We start from the raw sequence: 24921 nt of genomic DNA, 5'->3' as shown, positions 1-24921 counted from the left end.
CTGCTTCCCCTTTTAAGGACATTGGACCCACCTGGATAATCCAGGATAATCTCCCTATCTGCTGATTAGCAAATATAATTTCATCCACAACATTAATTCCGTCTTTCTAGGTAACCTATCATATTCACAGGTTCCAAGGATTAGGACATCTTTGGGGCATTATCCTGCCTACCAAACTCAGGGAGATCCAAACCAAACTGGACCTTGCCTTTAAAACAAATTATTGGTTTTAACATATAAAACATGCCCAAATTTTAAGTGTACAGCTTGATGAACTTTATATAAATATACGCCTGTGTAGTGTGTAAATATACACCTGCATAACCACCACTCAAATCAAGATACGAAATAAATCTACCATGCTATCACATGCTCCTTCTCAGTCAATATCCACCCCCAAGAGGTAACCGGTATTCTGTCTTATATCAATGTATCGGTTGTCTATCACAAACCACTCCAAAACTTGGTGGATCAATACAACAAAACAACCATTTTATTTGCTCATAATTCTGTGGTCAGGAATTTACGCTGGACTCAACTGAAAATTCTTCTGCTGGTCTCACCTGTGGTGACTCATTTGGTTGCAGTCATTTGACAGCTTGACTGGAGCTGGATGGTCCAAGATGGTGTCATACATGTATCTGGTGGTTTGGTACTGGTTGTCAGCTGGGCCCCACTCTCCACATGGGTATTTAATCCTCAAAGAGGTTAGACTGGGCTGCTTCACATGGAGATCTCAGGGCAGCAAGAAGGCACAGCAAATTGCCCAGAAGTTGTACAGTATCACCCCCACTGCATTCTTTCAGTCAAAGTAAGACACAAGGCCATCCCAGATTCCAGGAGTGGAGAAATAAACTCTACTTCCTGATGGCAGGAGCTGCAAAAAAGCTTGTGGCCATTTTTTTTCATCACATTACAATTCGTTAATTTTGCCTGTTCTTAAACTTCAGATAAATGGAATCATACTGAAAGTATTCTTGTTTCTGGCTTCTTTTGTTTAACATTATGTATTTGAAATCCAACCATGTTTTTGTGTGTGGCAGTAGACGGTCCTTTTCTATTGCTGCTGCTCATATTCCATTGTATGAATATGCCACAATTTATTTATTCATTCTATTACTGATGAACATTTGACTTGTTTCTAGTTTGTGGCCATTATAAAAAAGCTGCTATTATATTCTTGTGCATGTCTTTTGAAGGGCATATGCACTCAACTATCTTGGGTATCAACTATCTTGGCTATGTACCTAGGAATAGAATTACTGGATCTGGGAGTAGGCTAGTATTAAGCTTTAGAAAATATTGCCGAATAGTTTTCTGAAGTGATTGCATTAATTTACACACCCATAAGCAATGTATGAGAGCTTTGGTTGCTCCACATGCTTGTGAACACTTGGTACTGTCAGACTTTTAAATTTCAGCCATTCTAATAGGTATTTAGTGGTATATCATTGTTTTGATTTGCATTTCCTTGATGACTAATGATGCTGAACATATTTTCACGTGTTTAACAGTCATTTGGCTATCTTTTTTGTGAAGTGCTTATTCAGTATTTTTGTGACGTGCCATTTAAAAAATTGGGTTGTCTGTCTTTTTCTTGTTGATTTGTAGAAGTTCTTTCTTTAGTCTGCCATGAGTCTGTTATTGTATATATCAACTGGGCCACACAGCAGGAGGTGAACAGCAGGCAAGCGACTGAAGCTTCATCTGCTGCTCCCCATCGCTCACATTACTGCCTGAACCATAGCTCGCGTTACCACCTGAACCATCCCCCCAATCGCTCACATTACTGCCTGAACCATCCTCACCAACCCCCACCAATTTTTCGTGGAAAAATTGTCTTCCACAAAACCAGTCCCTGGTGCCAAAAAGGTTGGGGACCGCTGGTATATATGTATTACAAGTGGCTTGTCTTTTCCTTTTCTTAATGGTCTCTTTTGATGGACAGAAGTTCTTAATTTAAACAAAGTCCAAATTATCAATATTTTCTTTTATGATGAAAGTTTTTTGTGTTCTGTGAAATCTTTACCCACCCCATTGGATCCTAAATGAGTTTTATAGCTTTAACTATTACATTTAGGTCTTTGATCCATTTTAAGTTCAGTTTGGTATATGGTGTGAGGTAGGGGTCCAAATTTATTCTTTGGCACGTGTTTAGCTTTTCCAGCATCATTTGTTGAAAAGACCATTCTTTCCCCATTGAATTGTCTTGACATTATGAATGACAGCTTCTCCACAACACTGAAAACTGACAACACAGTAAGGAATTATCATGTCAAAAATGAAGGGAAAATGGTAAAGAGCATGGAAGCTCAATATTATAACAGACAATACAAAATTTAAGGTAAAAATCATTACTAGAGATGAAAAGGGAATCTTCATACAAATAAATGGTTCAATTCACCAAGAGATATAAAAATGTAAAACATTTATGTTCCTAATAACATAGCCTCAAAACATAAAGGCAAACATTGAGAATACTACAAGGAGAATTAAACAAATCCACAATCACAGTGGTAGAGTTCAACATACTTCTCTCAATAGTTGACAGTACAGGCAGAAAAAAAAATTCTCTCTCTCTCCCTCTCCCTGTGTGTGTGTGTGTGTGTGTGTGTGTATAAAATTTGGACAATACAATAAATAAATGTTTTTAATAAACTTTTAATTTTGGAATAACTTTAAATATATAGAAAAGTTGCAAAGATAGTATAGAGAGTTCCCATATCCTCTTCACCAAGCTTCTATGCATATGAACATCTTAAGTAACAATAGAACATTTGTAAAAATTGAGAAATTAACATTGGTAGATATATTGTTAATTAATGTGCAGACTTTATTCAGATTTCACCTATTTTTCCACTAATGTCCTTTTTCTTTTCCAGTATCCAATCCAGGATACCACATTGCATTTAGTTGTCATGTGTCCTTAGTCTCCTCCAGTATGTCACAATTTGTCAGTCTTTGTCTTTCATGACCTTGGCTAAATTTGAATGATCAAGTATTTTGTAGAATGTCCATCAATTTGGGTTTGTTTGATGTGATATTTTCTCATGATTGAAATTTCATGATTTCTCTGGGGTTATGGGTTTTTGGAAAGAACACCATAGAAGTGAAGTACCCATCTCTTGCATCTTATGAGGGGGATATGTGATTTCAATATGACTCATCACCAATGATGTTAACTCTGATCACTTGGTTAAGGTGGTGTCTGCCAGGTTTTTCCACTGTGAAGTTACTATTTTCCCTTTTTCATAGTCTATTCTTTGGAATTGAGCCATTAAGTCCAGCCTGTACTCAAGGAATGGGGTGTTATGCTCCCCCTCCTTTAGGGTAGGGTATCTACATAGTTTATTTCAAATTCTTTTGCATGGGAGATTTGTTTCTTCTCCCCCATTTATATGTTTATTCAATTATTTATTTATATGTGTAGAGACTCATGGATATTTATTTTATTCTGAGTTATAATCCAATATTATTATTTACTTTGTTGCTCAAATTGTACAATGAACAAATTTGAGCTAATGAAAGGATACTGAATACTATACCAAAAACTGCAGAATATAATTTTTTTCAAGGACATGTGGAACACTTATCAAATATGATCATGAACTGGGCTGTAATGATATGCCTAATATTTCAAATAATTAAAATCACAGAGAATATACTTTCCAACTTTGACATAATTGAATTAGATATGAATTACAAAAATATATCCAGAAAACCCTCACATTTGGGAAATTAAGAAATAGATTTTGAAATAAGACTTGGATCAAATAAGACATTGGAAATTAAGAGATATTTTGAACTTCACAACAATGAATATATTACATATCAAAATCTGTGGGATGCAGTTAAAGTAGTACTTGGAGGGAAAGTTACAGCCTTAAGTGTATATATTAAAAAGAAGAAGCTTGAAATTTAAAAAGCTACGCTCATAAAGTTAAAAAAAATTAGTCCAAAGATTGCAGAAGGAAGAAAACAATAAAGATGATGTGAAAGACAAAATCACTGGACATTTAAGGAGATAATTTTATACAAGCTATTGCAATCAGGTGAATATTCCTTAAGAATGTCTTAAAAGGAAGGGGTCTGGGGTTTTATAGAAGCAGGTAAATAAGGGAATTGTAGGTAAGTCTTATGAGATTCACGAGGAGTGAGGAAGATGGATCTTACTTGAGGTGTTGAGGAAGAGTGGAGAAGGTATGTCTTCTTTAGGGATATGTGAGGGCAGGGTGGTCCTTTGCAAGTTAGCAGGAGTACTAAAGGGTGGGAACACAAAGCTCAGATAATGTTCAGCATTGTCAGTAAGAACAGAAATTAATGAAACAGAATATAAAATAATAATACAACAGAGTAGACCAGCAACACCAAAAGTTCTTACAAAAAGAACAATAAAGTTAACAAATCTGTAGCAAGACTGATCAAGAAAATACGAAAACAAAAAATGAGACATCACTACATATGCCACAGACATCAAGTAGATGATAAGAGTGTATTATAAAAGACTATATGGAAAACATTAGATGAAATTGGAAAATTCCTAGAAAAATATTACTTATCAAAACTGACTCAGGAAAAATTAGGCAATTTTACTCCTACTCATCCTTGCATGCCGTGTCTCTATAAATTGAAGAAAATTCATGAAAAGTTGTCAGGTTTTTGTGAACACTCCTTCTTTCCTCAGTACTAATTATGGGAATGGAGGTGGGTTTGGAAGCACCAGATACTCTTTTCCCCTGGTTATCTCTTTTGAAAATTTACAGCATAAGGTTCTTCTCCTTTCCTTGTCTGGCTGCTGTTGATGAATTTGGGGCAGTGAAAACAAGACTGTCTTTTCTTAATTAGCAATCTTAATACAGAATACAGCAGAATGAAGCAGAATTACCTAATTTCAACCCTCTTCCCTCCCAATTCTTACATGGTTCTTCTATGACAGCCCTTAGTAAAAGCCAAACACATATTCTGTGGTAATGTGTAAAGGGGAGCAGCTAATGCAGCCATATGTGTTGCTTTCTAATAGTCTAAATTAACATATGGTTAAAGGTGAAAAAAATCTTGAATAGTGAGTGTATGGTCAGAATGTAGCTGAGACCAGTGGTCTACAAACTCTAATTAACAGATCAACTGCATCAGGATCACCTGGGAGCATTTTGTCTGGGGCCAGGCCTGGAGATATGCATTCTATAAGTCCACTGGATAATTCTACTGGACATTGGGATGGGAACCAATGGCTTGGGAACCACTATCTTACACTGTTTCTCTTAGGCATCAGTTGTCTCAGCTCTGCTATTATGTTTAAGATGACTCTGTTTAGTAAGTTCTGAAATGCAGAAATTCTGTATTTGTAATCAGACTGAACTATATATAAACTGTTAAGACCATTCTGGAGAACAATTCAGCAATGTATAATAAAATTGGAGGTGCCTGTATGGGGAAAATTCCACTTCTAGGCATATACTCACATATATACACCAGTAGACTTGTACAGTGTTGTTGATCACAGCTGTTGCTAATGGTGAAAAAACTGGAAAATGCACATTCATAGAGTGAACTATTAAACAGCAGTTAAAAATGAATGAACTGATTTATAGTTATCAACATGTGAGGATTTAGAAAACATCACGTAAAGTGAAAAATGCAAGTTTGAAAACAGTTAATATCATTTACCACAGAGGTAATACTATATATTATTTATGGGTAAATACATATTTATAAAAGCATACCCAGGAAGATATACACCAACCTTGGGTTACTTTCAGAGAAAGAAGGAGGAAGGGAGAGAGGGAGAAAATGTGATGGAGGAGAACTTTAGTTGTATCACTAACATTAAAGTTCTTGAAAGAAAAAGATTGAAAACAAGTATGCCATCTTCACCAAAGTGTTAGATCCACCACTTCCTAGCTGTGTGATCTTGGGCAAATTACTTAATCTTTATGAGCCCCAGTTTCCTATCTGTAAAAAGGGATAATAATTGTACCTGTAATTCATAAAGTTGTTATGAGGATTCAATGAGGTAATATATAGTTGTTGTTTTTTTTTTTTTGCATAGTCACCACGTGAGCATTCCCTAAATCACAGCTGTTATTACCAGCAAGAAAGTGTCCAAAGCATTCACTCAGCTTTGGTCAGAGCAGATGGGAAAAAGTGCATTCCGGAGAGAGATGCTGGGTGGCACTTCAGAGCAGGAACACCTCTGGTGAGTGTACAGTGCCGAGCGTGCCCTTGAGCAGAGAGAGCAAGGCAGGAATGTTGCCCTCTCATTGTGCTGCTCTGTTGGGTACAGTGTCTGTCTCCCCTGAAGCGTTTGTATAAGTCTGTGTTTCTTGGGGTGGTGGGTAATGAGTGCCCCTATCTGGTACAAGGTTTTAATCTCAAATTTCCATAGAAAGAGGTGGTGCCTCTAGAGTGGTCTGCTGTCTTCCTAGCCACTGACTTGTGAAGAGCAGGACAGTAGTGGAGTGTGGAACTCAGACCCTGGCAGAGCTGGTGAAGAAGTCACCATCCTCTCTTCTCAGCCTTGAGGCAAGTCTGGAAGGATAACTGATTTCTTCTACCAATGGCTTTATGTCCTTCTCAGGTTCGGGAACTCTGGATAAAGTCCTATCAGCACTGCCTGTTGCCCATTCCTTTCTAATAGCTAAATGGAATCCACTGAGCAAGGGTCAAAAAGGTTATGGAAAAATCACAGGGATACCTTAAGTGGCATTTAAAAAAAAAAAAAGGCTGTGAGGTGGTGTGGGGTTAGGCTTGTCAGTGCTACCCTCACCAGAGAAAAACAGAAGTTGACTTCACCTCTTCCTGTTATTCAGTCATCAGCTATAGCCTATTGACCTTTAGGTATCCAGTGCCCTCAAAAGTCTCCTCCTTGCCTTCAGATCAAAACCAGAGCAGTAGTCATTTTACACTCTAGTATAAATGAATTTATATTAATAATATAAATGTATTTTGGAGATGGTGCTATTGGTAAGCTATTTCTAAGAACTGCTAGGGCAAAAAGGGCCTGTCAGTTTTCTCCAATTCTAGTCCAGTGATTTTTCCCAAAGGCTGCATCCCCAGTTTTTCTGTACCAGTCAGCCTATGCTTGTCCTGAGATAACTAGCTGCTCACAGATCTGCCACTTACTTGGTTCCTCCCCTTCTGCTTCAGCCCCCTACCTTCTGTACCAACCTTAAGACTCTCAGATCCTTGGGGATTGAGAGTCCATCCTTCTTTGTTTCACACCGCGGCACTTGGTTGATGGCTCATCTGTCTTTGCCCTCTCCTCCAAGTGTGGTGATCCAAGCGTGACTTGCCAGTCAGTTAGTCAGCTGGAGCTTAATGCCCCAGAGTTCCTGCCTCCTTGAGTTCTCCAGGGCACCTTGGAATGTGAGCAGATGTAAGAGGTTGTGTATATGAGTGTGTTTGTGGTGGGAATGGGGGTAGGAAGACATAAAATTGTGAGTGATTTCAGGGAAAATGTTCAATAGTGATGTTACTTACCGATACTTGAAAACTAACATGGAGAAAGGAAATACAAAAATCCAGTTTGTCTGTGTAAAATGAATTTACAGAATCTGCTTACTCTTCGTGGCTAATTTTACCATATAGACAATAATAACTATGCAAGTTGTCAATATGGGTCAGATGAAATTAATTGTAAGCTATATTTACTTACAATGTGATATATTGTGTTCAGCTATGCTCACACTTGGGTTGATTATCTACTATGGTTTCCTGCCCATGTATTGTGCTCACATGGGGAAAAGAATTCAGGGAACGTGGCTCTAGTATTTCTGAGATTAACTGCCCAGGTGCCTCCTCTCTTTTCTTTTGGCATCTTCTGGGCAGCTATATCGCAGAGGTCACTGTGGGTGCAAAGTACAAGAAAAGAAAGCCTATGTAATAAAAGGTGTAAATTTTCCTAAAGCCGTATAAAACTGTTCCTCAGTACTCAGCATATATAGCTTATATTTACTGTATATGCTTTTTCTCTATTCTGTTTACCACCTCTGATTCCTGGGAGATTAAATCTTCACAAGCGTAGATACATACTAATATGATGAACTTTAAAATGTTATTTTCCTTCCTTTATCATCAATGATTATCATTTAAAGTTGTTATGAAGGCTTTGTGACAGAGGTTACACTAAAATTGAAAGTATATGAACTTACTGAAAATCATGTAAAAATTAGCTATGTTTTTAATGTGGTTTCTCAGATTGATTAATTTATGCAATTGAATTGTTCTATTCTCTTGTAAACATATATTCGCACTTTGCAAACTTGCACACCTGCAAAGTAAAGTGTGGTGGTATTTGTGATGTTATCATTGTTTCATCAAGAATGATAACTCAGTCAGGTTACTTTTAAAATCTCACTTTACAGGCCATTATCTATCACTTTCCTGTTTCAATACAGTGGAAATTGATTCCATAAAGGTCTTAAAGGTCAAATGTATCTTAAATTTAATAATTTTAAAATACCTTGGCATTTATGAAGTGTTGTTGCATTAATTTAAAAATAGTTTGACGTTGTTATAAAGTTTAACATTGTATGAAAGCACTTCCCCACAAGATACATGCATCAGTTTGGCTATGGTGTATTTTTTTCTTTAGGGATGTGTATGTCTTTAACAAAATTACTATTTTTGGGGGGGCGGTGGTCGCGTCACAGAGTCCTAACCGCTGGACCACCAGGGAATTCCCAAAATTACTTTTTTAAAAAATTGAAACCATGACAAGGACATCCCTTTATAGGTTTCAGTTTGAATTTTAAACAGGATTATAGAAGTCATGGAATTGTCTGTTTCTCCCTCTTTCTTTCCCCCCATCTTCCATTATTCTGGTGTTCCTTCCCTTTGGCATTTATAAGCGCTATCATGTAAGTAGAACTATGTTAGGTGCTAGCGATCCAGAAATGAAAGGATACAGTCTCTGCCCTGGAGCGACTAGGTCTAGTTGGTGAAAAAGAAGAATAAAAAACTAATTACAGTATGGCTTGTAGAGTGGTCTTCCTGGAGGAGGTGATAGCTGAGCTGGAAGGATGAATGAGAGATGACAAGGAGATGAAATTAATCTTACTTGGATTATTAATGGTTTGGGGCTATGATAGCTTTCTTTATACCAAAGATGACAGAGTAGGGAACCCCAGGGCTCCATCCCTCCATTAAAGCAACTAATGAGCTGGCAAAACCTGTCAGAATCAACTTTTACAGAACTCTGGAGTCTAGTTGAAAACTTATAACAACCAGGGGAAAGCTTAATGAAGAAAGAAGCTGCTGCATTGCAGCAACAGAGTTCTCTGGTGTTTTAAATTGTCTACCAACCCTTCCCCACATACCAGATGGGAGGCAGCCATGAAGACAGCAGCCTGTACCCCTGGTGCAGGTTGCCAAGTACCTGAGGGAGCAATTACAGACCTTATTCTCAAAGAATTGTGGTTGTTTATTTCAATCTGTCTAGTGGCTCCTGGAAGGACTGGTACACAAGGGCTTGCCTTTGTTTCATCCGGTTCAGAGCATTCCCAGGTCTGGGGTGGCTTCCCAAATGGCATTTGCCAAAAGCACTTGAAGGCAAAAGTATTGGCCAGAGCAGCTTAGGGCAAGGGATAGCAGTCAGGACAAGCAAGAGACAGATCAAAAAGCCTGGTAAGAAAGAATTTGGGAAAGGAAATCTACAGGGGAGTGAGAGTTTTTAAAAGCTCCTGCTTAAGTCAGGGAATTGAGAAGGCCATGCATATGCCCAAGACTGGACACAAGTTCAGAAAAGGCCTAATCCTCAGAAAAGATCCTAAACTTTCACCTCTGGCTAACCTTCAGGCTCTGCACAAGCAGGAAGTAAAGGTGAGGGCAGTATTGTAAATGGCCTGGCTAAGCACTGAAGGCGTGTCCCAACACAGACAATCTTCAGGGAGTGGGGAGAGTTTTAAAAATTCTTTTAAAAAATATTATTGGGCTTTAGGTGTTTGTAGATACTCTGTCAATACACTAGTTGACCACTAAACTAATGGAACACAGACTTCAGTGGCCACATATGATAAATGGAAATTTTACAAAAATAATTTAGAAAAGTAACTAAAATGACAATAACAAGTAGCAACAACAGACAAAACCAAAAAATTGAGTTAATTTTTGTATATGAGCTGAGGTAGTAGTCTACCTTCATTCTTTTACCTGTGGATATCCAGTTATCTCCAAACCATTTGTTGAAGAGACGATTCCTTTCCCATTGGCTGGTCTTGGTGTCCTTGTCAAAAATCAGTTGACCAGAGATGACAGATTTATTTCTGGACTCTCAACTCTATCCCATTGATCTGCATGTCTATCTTTATGCCAGTATCACTCTGTTTTGATACTCTAACCTTGTAAGTTTTGAAATCAGGAAGCATGAAAGCATGAATCCTACAACATTATTCTTTTTTTTTTTGCTGCACTGCGCGGCATGCGAGATCTTAGTTCCCTGACCCGGGATCCAACCTGGGCCCCCTGCAGTGGAAGCATGGATTCTTAAACACTGGGCTGCCAGGAAAGTCCCTATTTTTCTTTTTAAAAATTGTTTTAGCTATTAGGGTCCCTTGAAATTCCATGTTAATTTTAGGATCAGCTTTTACATTTTTGCAAGAAAAGAAAAGAGTCTGTTGGGGCACTGCATTGAATCTGTAGATCACTTTGACATCTTCCAATTCATGAACATGAGATGTCTTTCCATTTACTTAACGTTTCCTTCACATTCAGCAATGTTTTGTGGTTTTCAGTGTATAAGCCTTGTACCTCTTTGGTTAAATTTATTCCTAAGTATTTTATTCTTTTGATAGTATTGAAAGTGAAATCATTTTCTTCATTTTCTGGAAATGAAATCGCTCATTGCTAGTGTACAAAGATACCACAGATTTTGGCATGTTGATCCCGTACCCTGCCACTGTGCTGAATTTGTTTATTAGTTTTAGTAACTTTCTTGTGGATTCTTTGGGAATTTCTCTATATAGGATCATGTCCTTTATAAAGAGAAACAGTTTTACTTATTCCTTTCCGATCTGGATAGCTTTTCTTTTTCTCGCCTAATTTCTCTGGCTAGACATTCTAGGACAATGTTGAATAGCAGGGGTACAACTGGCATTCTTATCTGTTCCTGATCTTAGCGGGGAAGCTTTGAGTCTTTCACCGTGGAGTATAATGTTAGCTGTGGGTTTTTCATAAATGCCCTTTATCAGGTTGAGGACATTCCTTTCTATTTTGTTTTTTGAGTTCTTTTTTTTTCTCATGAAAGTGTGTTGCATTTTTTCAAAAGTTTTTTTGGTATCTATTAGATGATCATGTGGGTTTTTTCCTTCATTCTAGTAATACGGTGTTTTACACCAATATTTATTGAGCCATCCTTGTTTTCCTGAGATAAATCCCATTTAGTCATGTTTTATAATTCTTTTAATGTGCTGCTGGATTCCATTTGCTAGTATTTGGTTGAGAAGTTTTACACCTATATTTATAAAGGATATTGGTCTATAGTTTTCTATTCTTGTGATGTCTTTGTCTGGTTTTGGTAACAACATAATACTAGTCTCATTAATGAGCTAGAAAGTGTTCCCTCCGCTTATATGTTTAGAAGAGCCTGAGAAAGATTTCTGTTAATTCCTCTTTAAATATTTGGTAGAATTCACCAGGGAAGCTGTTTGGTCCTGGGCTTTTCTGTGTTGGCAGGTTTTTGGTTACTTACTCAATCTCTGTACTTCTTATAGGTCTGTTCAGATTTTCTATTTCTTCTTGAATCTGTTTTGGTAGTTTTTGTGTTTCTAGGAATATGTCCATTCATCTAGGTATCTAATTCGTTGGCATATAATTGTTCATAGTATTTTCTTATAATTCTTTTTATTTCTGTAAGGTTGATAGTAAATGTCCCACATTCATTCCAGATTTTAGTAATTTGAATCTTTCTTTTCTTGAACAGTCTGTTTGTTTGTCAATTTTGTTGATCCTTCTGAAGAACCATTTATTGTTTCCTTTTTTTTCTATTGTTTTTTCTCTTCTCTATTTTGTTTATCTCCATTCTAATTTTTATTTCCTTTTTTCTGCTTGCTTTGGGTTTAGTTTTCTCTCCTTTTTCTAATTCCTTAAGGTGGGCTAGTTAGGTTATTAATTTGATATGTTTCTTTTTTCAAACATAGGCATTTGTAGCTATAAATTTCCCTCTGAACACTGCTTTCAGAGTCCCATTAGTTTGGGTATGTTGTGTTTTTGTTTTTATTAGTCTCAACATATTTTCTAATTTCCCTTGTTATTTTTTTCTTTGACCCAATGGTTATTTAGTAGAGTTATTTAATTTTCACATATTTGTATATTTTGCAAATTTCCTTGTTATTAATTTCTGATTTCATTCCATTGTGGTCAGAGGACATACTTAGTATGATTTCAATCTTCATAAATTTATTGAAACTTGTTTTGTGGCCTAACAAAAGGTTTATCCTGGAGAATCTTTTATGTGCACTTAAGAATATGTAGTGTGCTGTTTTTGGCTTGACTGTTCCACAGATGTTTGTTAAGTCTATTTGGTTTATAGTATTTTTCAAGTCTTGTATTTCCTTCTTGATCTTCTATCAAGTCTTTCTATAAATTATTGAAAATGGAGTACTGAAGTCTCCAACTCTTACTGTAGAACTGCCTCTATCTCCTCTCAATTCTGTCTACTTTTGGCATGTATTTTGGGACTCTGTTGTTAGGTGCATATATAAGGTGCACATATATTTATAATTGACATAACCTTCTTGATGGATTGACCCTTTAAATTTTTTATTTTATTTTATTGAAGTGTAGTTGATTTACACTATTGTGTTAGTTTCAGGTATACAGCAAAGCAATTCAGTTATATATATATACTTTTTTCAGATTCTTTTCCATTATAGGTTATTACAAGATATTGATTATAGTTCCCTGTGCTATACAGTAAATCCGTGTTTATTTTATATGTGATAGTGTGTACCTGTTAATCCCATACTCCTAATTTATCCCTCCCTTTCACTGTCTTTCCCCTTTGGTAACTAAAAGTTTGTTTCCTAAGTGGATTGACCCTTTGTTTAACATTATATAATATCCTCTTTTTTAATCCTAATTTTTGTCTTAAAGTATACTTTGATATTTGGAGAGCTGCTCTAGCTCTTAATTAATTACTGTTTGTACAGAATAGCCTTTTCTATCTTTTTACTTGCAACCAATTCAAGTCTTTGAATCCAAAATAAATCTCTTGTAGACAATATACATTTAGATCATGTTTTTTAAAAAGTATCCATTTTGCCAATCTCTGCCTGTTAATTGGAGTTTAATCTATTTGCATTTACTATAATTACTGATAAGGAAAGACTTCTGACATTTTGCTATTTGTTTTCTAACATGTCTTATATCTCCCCCCATTCCTCCATTACTGCCTTGTTTTGGGTTTCATTGATTTCTTTTTTTTTTTTTTGTAGTTTACCTTTTTGATTTCCTGCTCATTTTCTTTTCTGTATATTTTTTAGTTATTTTCTTAGTGGTTGCTCTGGGGATTACAACTAACATGTTAAATTATAACAGTATATTTTGGATTAATACAAACAATTTCAACAGTATACAAAACCTTTGCTCCTGTATAGCTCCACCCCCTTTATGTTGTTACTGCCATAAATGACACCTTTATACATTGTGTGCCCATGAAGACAGATTTGTATTGTTTTATGCAGTCATGTTTTAAGTCCTATATTAAAAAAGAGGAGTCACAAAATACAGTAATACTGTCTTTTGTATTTACCTATGTAGTTACCTTTAGCGTGTGCTTTATTTCTTTGCGTGGATTCCAGTTACCATTTAGGGCTGCCTGCAGAACTCCTTTAGCATCTCCTGTATGGAAAACACAGATCAAGAGAGAAGCATTTAGTTTAAAATAAGAGAGACATCGTCTGAGAACAAAGTTGATCAGGTAAACATGAGAGTGAAATTACAGGGAGAGTTCAGGAAAAATTCATGGCTCAGTCCCCGGATTTTCTTGATGACAGGGATTCTAAGTTTACCTGTGCAGGATGCTGAGGGAAGCGTGCCGACAGTGGGACTGACTGTATTAAAGGTCTGAAGTGTATCTAAGAACTAAGATGAAGCTGAGACAAAAGTAGAACTGCACCCACCTGTGCAGCTCCACCCAGCTAGAAATTCATTCCACCATGCTGGATATTGTCCTTCTGAAATTCTTAGAAACACTAAAGCCTTCTAGACGTTCACTGCGGCACCCAGTGCAGCTTCTGGCCTCTGCCACGTCTGGATTCACTGCTGCACCCAGTGCAGTTTCCGGCCTCTGCCACGTCTGGGTTCACTGCGGCACTCAGTGCAGCTTCCGGCCTGCTCACCCGGTAGGAGGGGCTCTGGCAGCGAGGTTGGTCCCAGCAGGCCTTGCGGAGCGACTCGGAGCTCACGTGTGACCCGTGGCGCCTGCGTCTGCCTTTTGGGGGTTGGCGCAGCGAGGGGATCTGCCTTACTTTCTGTGAGGAAAGCCGGACCGTGACAGAGGAAAGAGGCCGAGGAGGAGGCCAGGACTGGGCTAGAACTGAAGGAGGACTGAGCCGGGAGGTGAGGGGCTTTACCGGCGGCGGCGGCGGCGGCGGCGGCGGCAGCGGCATCTCCCGTGAGGCGGTTGGTTGACTAGGCCGCAGCGGCCATGGCCGTGGGCCTTGGGGACCATGCCAGCGGGTTCCGCCACAACGAGGTGATCAGATTCATCAACAATGAAGTCCTCATGAACGGGGGAGGCCCCGATTTCTACGTGGCCTTCTGCTCGCGGTCCTGGAATGAGGTAGAGGATCGGCTGCGCGTCGTCGTCGCTGACCCGCAGGTGCCGTGCGCCATCAAGAGGGCCTGTGCCTGGAGCGCGCTGGCCTTGAGCGTGCGTGTGGGCGCGAGGCAGCGGGAGCAGCAGGCGTTCCGGGTTCAGTGGCTGCAGGAGCAGGTAGGGGAACGCGAGGCGGCTTCCTGGGCCCTCTGAGCTGCGGCGCCTGCGCGAGGAGCGCGAGGAGTGGTCACGTAGCTGCGCCTCACGCGGGCCGCCTTGCAGCAGGCGCTGAAACAGCGCGATGTGCTTTGTGGGCGGCTGCTCCTGGTCGAGAGGTCGGCACAGGTCACCCCACTGGCCCAAGAGTTGCTGCCTGGGCCTCGAGCCGAACAACTTGGGGCTGCAGAGTGGCCCATGAGCGTAGAGCAGCAGAGAGATGTGGTAGCCATGGGGGAGCATGACAGGCTGTATTTCAAGAGCCAGATGCCAGCCCCGACAGATGTCCTTTATGTGCCGGGACCCCCGAGTCCTTGGGCCCAGGCCGTGCAACCCCCTCTGCCAGTGCCGATACCATACCCATTTCCATTCCATGCACCCTTCCCGATGGGATTCCCATTCTTGCCACCTGTACCACCAGCAGTAGCCATATGGAAACAGAAGCTGGAGTCGTCCCATTTCAGGTGCCTCCTCTGGGCATCTCTCCACCTGGCCCGTGGGCTGCAGTGGTCTTTCAGGGGGAGATGGCCCCACTGTGGAACCAGAGGAGCTACAGCCAGGGGGAAGGTCCTGAGATCCTGCAGGGTACAGTCCCCTTAGGGGATATCAGAAGTCTTAACCAGGAAGAAGGCCTAGAGAGACCCCAGGGGATGGTCCACTTGAGGGATAGCTGGAGTCTCAACCAAGAAGCAGGTCCAGAGAGCCCCCAGGGGGCCAATGGGAGCTACAGCCAGGAAGAAGTTCCCAAAAGATCCCAGGGGAATGTTCCCCGGGGGGACAACAGAAGCCAGAGCCAGGAGGGAGACCTAGAGAGGTCCCCGAGGACCATCCCCCTGAGGAACAGCAGAAGTCACAGGCAAGACGATCCAGAGAGGCCCCAGGGGACTGACCCCCTGGGGGTCAGCAGAAGCCAGAGCCGGGAAGGAGGTCCACAAGGGCCCCAGGGGATGCTCCCACCGCTGTTCAACAGGAGACATGGCCAGGAAGGAGGTCCAGAGAGGCCTCAGGCAACCGCCCAGGGGGACAGCTGGAGCCCTAGTGGGAGAGAAAACCCAAAGAAACAACAACCTCAGGGGCAGAAGACCAAGCGGCCAGAAGGGAAAAAAGCCTCAGAATCACACCACCAGGAGAAGTCTGCCTCAGGCTGCAGTTCAGTGAATTGGGAGTGCCCTGTGGTGTAAAGCAATGAATTTTCCATGGCACAAGGCTTGCTATGAATGCAAGAAAGTCTGCATGGCGGTTGAGAGTGGAGGCCCCGACCCAGGACAAACCCACTGATTTCAGGAAGGTAAGTAATAATAGAAACACTCCAAAGAAAAACCAGTTTTCTAAGACCCCCTCCTGATTAAAAAGTAACTCATTTACTTCACAGAAAATTTGTAACTAAAATTATGATATAGAAAATTAAATAAAATAATTCATTGTCCCATTACCCCAAATAACAACTTTTTATCATTGAGTACACACATAGATACATATGTATTTATATGCTTTCTTTTGTTTTTTCATTTACTTGAGCAAAGACGGATTGCTTTTGAGTATCACACTCACTCTTTAAGGAATTTCTCCTAATGCATTTATGTTTGCAGGTGCTGAATTCTGGGTGGCTGAAGCTGATTGGTTGACACCCTGCAGAAGCTGAAGTCAAGACTGTTTTTTTGAGGGAGACGCAAGAGGGAAGAGATATGGGAACATATGTATATGTATAACTGATTCACTTTGTTATAAAGCAGAAACTAACACACCATTGTAAAGCAATTATACCCCAATAAAGATGTTAAAAAAATTTTTTAAAAAAAGACTGTTTTTTCCTTTTTCACTCTTTTCTGTTTTCTTATTAACCTTGTTTTCCAGAAAATGCCATGTCTTTGGCTGGGAGCAGCCATGCATTTTTGGTTATAAGCTATAAGGAATTTTAGGAGCACTGATTTTCCTTGAAAATGCTATCGTTCCTTTGTAAACTACCGCGGTGTTCATGTTTGCTTCTTGTTCTCGTTTTCTAAGTTTTATAGGTGAGGGTCTGTTTTTATGTCTCTGAGCCCCACGGAATTTGCTTGTTGCTGAAGAATCTGAACCTATCCCATTAGAAGATCTTCCAAGAGCCTAAAGAAAAAACTCTTCGTTTCTGACTGACCCACACTCAGTGAGACCCCTACTGACTGGAGCCGAGAAGAGCGAAAAGTCAGGGAAGAAGAGATGCTTTGGCACTTGGGGGAAAAGGGGGGCAAAATAATTTTGTTAGGATGTAATTTCTCTGTTGGGACAAAGAATTAATTCATAAGATGTGGTGGTTGCAGTGTTAAATTGTATAGATGATAGCAAACGTGATGCATTTCATTTAATTCATTAAACAGTTATTGTCTGATATGTGTTAGGAGCTAGACTTACATGTTATTATCTGGTGCACACATTATAACCTGATTTGGTGAGTTTGGTTAGATAACAGGAGAGAGCCTAATTTGGGATACAAGTTATATCAGGAGTGACTTCTTTGCCTTGCATGTAGTGTGACCTTTGGGTAAGCCCAAATGAAATAACATCGAGATATTTCTGCAGTTCCGGGGGCAACAAAGAGACTTTAATGGAAGGACTTGATTGCCGAACTGCTCATCTCACTGGTCCCATGTGAGACAAGTGAGTAGTGGCAAAGAGTGGAAAAGTGGCCTAACAAAATTGCAGGCAGGACTTTTCTGATACTCTCCTCATTTCCTCCCTTGAGAGGGACAGCTAGTTTCCTGGTTGCCTGAAAGACCACTGGGCGACTATCTTAAAGAAGGACAGTGCTTGGGGGAGTGTTTGAGCCCTCAGCTTCGGGCAGCCACCATCCCAAGTCCCTTTCTGTTCAGTGGATGAAGAACAAAATGGATTCCAAGGACAGACATCGTGCTTTGGATGGCGCTTCTCTTGGGAGGACTAAATGGATTAAAACTAGAACTGGACTGGGACGAGCACGCTTGAGAATGCTCGTGGGCCCTTCTCTTCCACTTGGTGTGTTCTCTGCCAGCTTCTCAGAGGCAAGTGGAGCCCCGGGGCTGGGAAGTCAGATCAGCCTCCAGTCTGAGCAAAACGTGTCCTCGAGTTCCGCCAGGAGATTCCAGCTCACCAAGCTCAACCTTTGTCAGAGGTTTCCTGATTCTAACTAGTAATAAAGAGTGTGCACTTACTTGCTGTGTCTTCTGTGTAGTGTGTACCTCGGGGCAGGTTTGCTCAGAAGCGGCAGTTTGAATCTGCATCTTCCCTCCATCCCACTGAGGTGACAGAAAATCCAATCTCATTCACTATTGAAGGGCCCCTCCTCTTTCTGTGAGTTACTCAAGAATGGGAGGGCAGAGGGTGTTCTACAGGGTCGTCAATCCATTGTGATTGTCCCTGCTCCCCTCACTGTCCAAGTCCCCACGGTTCCTTGAAGGTGGGCATCTCTGCTACTCCTGGGCCCGTGGGGCACGAGAGGTGAGGTGAGGAGGGGGCTTCTGCCTAGGCTGGGAGCCCTAATGCCTGGTGTCCAGCCTCCCTACAGGCACCGAGAAGCCATTTCCCTGAGGCCCTGTATCCCAGAGGTCCCTTGAGCAGAAATTTCCCCCCTGCATTTCTGCCCTGCAAGACACTGCCCCCTCCCTCCTATGCATAATCCCATCAAGGTGCTCAGGATTCTGGAGAACAGCCAGGTTTAGACAGTCAGCTAACAAGACAAATGTTCCCTGAGGCAAAGGGGGGTAGAGTCTGGCTACCTGCTTGGTGTAGAGGCAGGGAAGGGGCAGAGAACAGACGTGAACCTGACCCACCAGCATTCTCTCTTCCCTCGGAGTCCTGATTACCAGGAGGCCTGGGTAACTCGGGAGGGCGCTGGGGAGGAAGGGGACCATCAGGGACATCGACCCAAAGCTAGGCTTTCTGGGTTGGAGAATGGCTTTGTGATACACTTGTGTATGCTGATAGCTCTGTAGAATTCTGGGAAGATGAGACTTGGGAATTTTCCAGCATAATCCATTTTGGTGTACCAGCAGATCATTTTAGATCTCACTACATTTGCTTTAATTTATGGTTTCAAATGGACTCTGCTATTCATTGGCATGCCTTTAGGTCTACATGAAAGCACTCACCCTGTGCATAGCTTTTATATAGTTTAATATGATTACAGTCTTTCAGGGCTGACTTTTTCCAAAGCAACCTGAATAACTGAGGCTGTCAAATCACTACTTTCTTCTGGAATGGGTACACACAAGAAAAGGCAGGAGGTTTCTTAGGCAAGAACCTGGGCTTTGGAATTAGAGAGACCTGAGTTCAGATACTTGCTCTGCTGTTCACTAGCTATGTGAACTTAAACAAGTTATTGAACTTCTCTGAGCCCCAGTGAGTGGTTGTTCCCTTTCCCTGCCCTCAGGGTTCTGCTCTGGATGCTGTGGGAATGAGTATAAGGGATTATCAATGGTCGTAAAATCATTAATACCATTGAGTGCTTACTGTGTGCTAGGCACTCTAAGCACATTACCATTTTGGTGACTGTAAGGTATAATAGGTACCTGTATTAATAGTTCTTCAAAGTGAATATTATTACCCCCATTTTATAGATGTGGTAACTCAAAAATTTGGGAATTGGTGAAGCCTGGCTTCAAAATAAAATTTTACTGATTCTAATGTCTGTGCTCTTTCCATTATATCACACTGCCTTAACCTTTTACCCTTACTAAGTAATGTATTTGTATGTTAACATGGATTATCAATGTCTAAGCTCAATGAAATGACTATAATGGAGAGACTTTGAGGCATAGTGACAGTCTGGTGGTCAGGAGCTGCTCTTTTAGAATCTCTCAGGCTTTGGGATACGTGATCATCTAGGCTGCCAGTAAGTAGGACCACTTATCTCAGGACTGCAAAAAGTAAAAAGGGGGGGGGGAATGGTAATTTAGGCAGTGGGAGTGGCTTGTATCTGATTCAGCAGACTGGCCTTATGAAAAGATCTTTGAGCCGAGTTCAGTACTATTAAGATAGAGCCCATCTTGATTGCTTATCTAAAGTCTGTCTGAATTACTCAGTTTTTAAGTGCGTAAGGTGCCAGCAGTAACAGTCCAATAGATATGCATACGTACTTTTCAGTGAGGAAGTAGGGGGAAAGGAGACTTCAAAAGCTCCAGACTCATGTTGCAAATGGTAATGGAATCGATGTTTTATTTTTTTTTTACATCTTTACTGGAGTATAATTGCTTTACAATGGTGTGTTAGTTTCTGCTCCATAACAAAGCGAATCAGCCATACATATACACATGTTCCCATATCTCTTCCCTCTTGCGTCTCCCTCCCTCCCACCCTCCCTATCCCACCCCTCCAGGCGGTCACAAAGCACCGAGCTGATCTCCCTGTGCTATGCGGCTGCTTCACACTAGCTATCTACCTTACGTTTGGTAGTGTATGGAATCGATGTTTTTAAAATCATGGTACTTTACAGATCAAGCAAACAGCATCCATGGAAAGAAGACTTCCTATGCACTAGGCAGCGTGTTAGACTCTGTGAAGGTGATCATTATTGCCCTCAGCGATGTCCTGTCCTGTTAGAAGAAATAAGACAAATATACACCAGACACCATTTATCAGTCTTTTTTCTTCAATTTTTCCAACATATTTTCTGGCCTGTAGATGCTGGTTTTCGAAGGATTCTGTGCATCAAACAGCACTATTTAATAAATGATTATTTTCTCAGTTAAAATTAAGAAAGCTGGGAATTCCCTGGTGGCACAGTGGTTAAGAATCTGCCTGCCAATGCAGGGGACACGGGTTCGAGCCCTGGTCCGGGAAGATCCCACATGCCGCGGAGCAACTAAGCCCGTGTGCCACAACTACTGAGCCTGTGCTCTACAGCTCACCAGCCACAACTACTGAGCCTGTGTGCCACAACTACTGAAGCTCGCGTGCCTAGAGCCCGTGCTCCGCAACAAGAGAAACCACTGCAATGAGAAGCCCGTGTAGCGCAACGAAGAGTAGCCCCTGCTCGCTGCAACTGGAGAAAGCCCACGTGAAGCAACGAAGACCCAACGCAGCCAAAAATAAATAAATTTTTTAAAAAAATTAGGAAAGCTTGTATAAAGTTTCCTTGCACAAGGTTGATATAATTCCAACTAAGAGCAGTCACTTTCCATTTAAGTTTAGGATTTTTGTGAGGATTCAATTAATATTATTATTATTACATGCAGCCTAATCGCAGGCAAATGGACCATTTTACTAGGCTGTTTGTAATACTGACAGTACCTCAGAATCCATCATTACTGCCTTCTTAAACTTCTATGAACCTTGGGAACACAAGTTAGGAACAAGGTGTATAGAAAGTTAGTAGTTTTAATACATGTTAAATACCAGTAAGTGCTAAAGGATTTTAGAGAAGTCCAAGTTCAGTATGGATCATTTTAGTTTGCAAAACTTCCATGATAGCCAGATGGTTTCAGATTGTGCCCTCATTTGATGAAGCAGTTGCTAGAAAAGTTGAGTTTGTTTTACTTCAAAATAATATGCAATATTACAGCTTCACTTGTGACATTCTGCAGCTTTTTGTTTTTATGTTTATATCTACTATTTTATGTTTTATTCTTCATTCTGCACTACATTACAAAAATAATTGCACACAAGGCAGAAAGTTGTGATTACTTTTCTGGCAGGCAGCAGTAAACCATACTCCAATGTTTATAAAATGATGACAAAGAGCCCTCTGAGGGTTTTGTCTGTAAGTAAAAATTTTAGGATATTTAACCTCATTTACTTTTTTGTTTGATATGTATTTACTTTGATCATTTCAATGAGCCATATTGGTTCCAGGAAAGAAAAGACTGAGCAAATGTTGAAAATTTCATGCTTTTGCCACTAAAATGCCTGATATTGTCTAGACAGTTTTGAAACTTCAGAACATATATGACCTGCTTTGTAAAAGACTCATACTGTTGAACTCCCTGTTGATCAATGTTTCTAACATTTTTTCATGACATATTTATTATTGAGAAGGAAAAGAAAAATAATGCCAATGTTGCATCTGTAACTACAAAATTCATTCAGAAATCCATTAGCTAGTTTCCTTGCTGGGATATAATTTTTTTTTAAGATTTATTTATTATTTATTTATTTTGTTTATTTTTGGCTGCGTCGGGTCTTGTTAGTTGCGGCACACAGGATCTTCGTTGAGTCATGTGGGATCTTTCGTTGCGGCACACGGGCTCTTCCGTTGTAGTGCGTGGGCTTCCCTATAGTTGTGGTGTGCGGGTTTTCTCTTCTCTAGTTGTGGCACGCGGGCTCCAGGGCGCGTGGGCTCTGTAGTTTGCAGCACATGGGCTCTAGTTGAGGCGTGCAAGCTCAGTAGTTGTGGCGCACGGGCTTAGTTGCCCCACGACATGTGGGATCTTAGTTCCCTGACCAGGGATCGAACCTGCATCCTCTGTATAGGAAGGCGGATTCTTTATCATTGGACCACCAGGGAAGTTCCTGGGATATAATATTTCATTTGTATTTACAAAGCTGCTTAGGGAAACATTTATAAAGTCCATTTCATTCCATTCTTTTGCCAAATTTTGGTGTTTGTGGTGTATAGATCAAACTGGTCATCCATGTTTCAAAGCATCAGAGATTTCCTAAAAAATGTTCAGGGAAAAAAAAAGTATGGATAAAATAGTCTTTTGGACTTTAATCTTTTAGTTTAAGCATCAGTGGTAGAACTTTCTTTTTGAGCTTCCAAGAAAAAGAATAGATTTTTACGAGGAACGCTGGAGCCTCCCTTACAAAGAGGTGATATTTTCTTGTCCTGATATCATACCTTGAGTGCCCACAGCCAGGATGAAGGGAGGTAGGAAGAAGATTCAGACACGATCCAAAGGCAATGGGTTTGAAGAGACCTAAAGGGCTACATGATGATTTATTTGTCTGTCAGGTGCTGAGATGTGAGTTATGAACTGTTGTTTCTATAAACCCATATGAGGCAGACCACAGGATTGTCATTGATAAACAGTGGATGTGAAAGAAGTCAATGTCAGAAATGATATACTCCTTGCGACAAATTTGCAAAGGGTTCTCTACGAAGGGAAAGAGGAAGGGGAAAGCAAGGGAGCTAAGTAGGTGCAGAATATGTGTTAGGATCTGGGTATGTAAAGAGGAATACGACATCATCCCTGTCTTCTAGGAGTTCACAGACTAGGAGGAAAAGAAACTTTGAGTGTCTCTTAGTTTCCAGGCACATCACATATGTCATTTCATTTTATCTTCACAAGGAAAGATAAGTAAAAACTGGCTAGGAGTGGCCTTCATTTGGTGTAGAAAAAGAATTGGGCAATAAGACTTTACCAGTATATCCAGGTCTTCCCAGGATAGAAGATGTCCAGACCACTTAAAAATCAAACAAACAAACTACTCAGGGATCTATTACTTTGCATGGATAAGCTGATGCTCCAGATCCCAGATCTTAAAGCCTGGACGAATAGACCTTGACTCTGGAAGAGCCTTCCAAGGCATACTGACCAATGAGGCCCAGGATAGAGCAGTGTATCTGATCTCATAAGGCATATATAGATAGACATAGACATGCTACAAGTCGGAGCATGGGAACATTTGACACTTGAGAAGTGTGAGAAGAATATTCTAGAAGTCAAAATTACAGTTGCTAGATAGGAAACTGAAGCCTGACCAGTCTGGTGCAGTGACCTCAGAGTTAATATTGGGAGACAGAAGAGGATATGGTGAGATGCACAGGCTCTGAAGTCAGCTGCCTGTGTTCAAATCCCAGGCCTCACACTGACCAGTTGTGAAACCTTGAGCAGGCTACCCAGGATCTCTGAGTTTTGGCTTCCCCATTGGTAAAATGGGGATAATAATAGTATTTGCTTCATAAGGTTGTTGATATAAATAAATGAGATAATATATGCAAAGTGCTTAGCAGGAAAGCCTGGAATGTAGTATTCAGTTAACATATATAAGCTATTTTTCCAAGAATAAAACCTCAGAAGCAGGCAGAGTTTCAGCTAGAATTAGGGAGTACCTTCTGAGTCATGAAGGAGGTAAACTTAGGACAAGTGAAAGGAACTGTACATAACAGACAGAAAGATAAAGACATTGCTGTCTCGAGCAGGTTGTGCAGGTTTAGAATGTAAGTTGAGTTAAATGTCCCATTACTGTGCCTCTAGAGCCCCATCCTTCCCTCTATCGCAGCTCTTATTGAGTTAATTGTAATTGTTTGTTTGCTTGTCTGTCTTCACTACACTATGAGCTACTTGAGATCAGGTATATGCTTTTCTTCTTTCTAACCTAAGTACTTACCACAGTGTCCATCATACAGTAGATGCTCATAAATGTTGGTTGAAAGAATAAACATATTTTTAGAAGGCTTAAATAAACACAACACTGTTTCTGAATCTTCACTTACAAAAGGGCATTAGGAAAATTAACCTCATAGGTAAACCAACATATCAAAAGGAGGTGCTCTTTTTTTTAAAAGATGTAATTTTTTTCTTTTCTCATTTTTGTAAAGGAAGTCAATTTTAGTAAGAGAGAATGTGTAAACTCACCACAGGTGACAATATCATAACACTGTCACAGGAGAATTCACACCTATAGATGAGCTAGTTGAAGAACAAAGTTAGTTTTGAAAGGTTAGAGAAAAAGATTTTGAAATGTCAGATCCACTCTATAAAACTAACCACCCTTGCCATCATCCTTTTAATCTATCTGGGTTTGAGAGTAGCCTAGGGCATTTGAAATGAAGGCAATTAGCACCTCAGACAGGGCATCCACAAACAAAATGCTGTCACCTCTCAGAGACCTCAGGAGGTGACAAGTTTAGATAAGAAGATACTTTTGACCTTGGCTGACAGTTTGTCAATGCTTTTATATTTGATTTAAATGGCATTTATATTCTAAAAGGTTGTAGTTTGCTTTAAGCTGTGAAGCTCTCTTCCTCTACCTCATGGTTTTTATTTGTTAGGTTATTT

The 24921-nt window shown here is 40.3% G+C and overlaps 2 protein-coding genes across 2 annotated transcripts in view; both read left to right on the top strand.

Annotated features, from left to right (window-relative positions):
- Positions 1-24921, top strand: part of SH2D1A (SH2 domain containing 1A) — a 106527-nt gene that overhangs the window by 59253 nt on the left and 22353 nt on the right. The window contains exon 2 of the mRNA XM_067723979.1: positions 6050-6196. Coding sequence (XP_067580080.1) covers positions 6135-6196 — 62 coding nt within the window. The 5' untranslated portion in view covers positions 6050-6134. The remainder of the gene's footprint in view (positions 1-6049; positions 6197-24921) is intronic.
- Positions 14609-16573, top strand: TEX13D (TEX13 family member D). Its single transcript, XM_067723980.1, is given in 3 exon segments — positions 14609-15400; positions 15403-16143; positions 16145-16573. Coding segments are annotated over 3 exon segments (1602 nt in total). The 5' UTR covers positions 14609-14644; the 3' UTR covers positions 16250-16573.

Source organism: Pseudorca crassidens, chromosome X, assembly GCF_039906515.1.
Source record: "Pseudorca crassidens isolate mPseCra1 chromosome X, mPseCra1.hap1, whole genome shotgun sequence".
Lineage (NCBI taxonomy): Eukaryota > Metazoa > Chordata > Mammalia > Artiodactyla > Delphinidae > Pseudorca > Pseudorca crassidens.
Note: the sequence above shows the minus strand (reverse complement) of the source record. Positions and strands in the feature narration are given on the sequence as shown.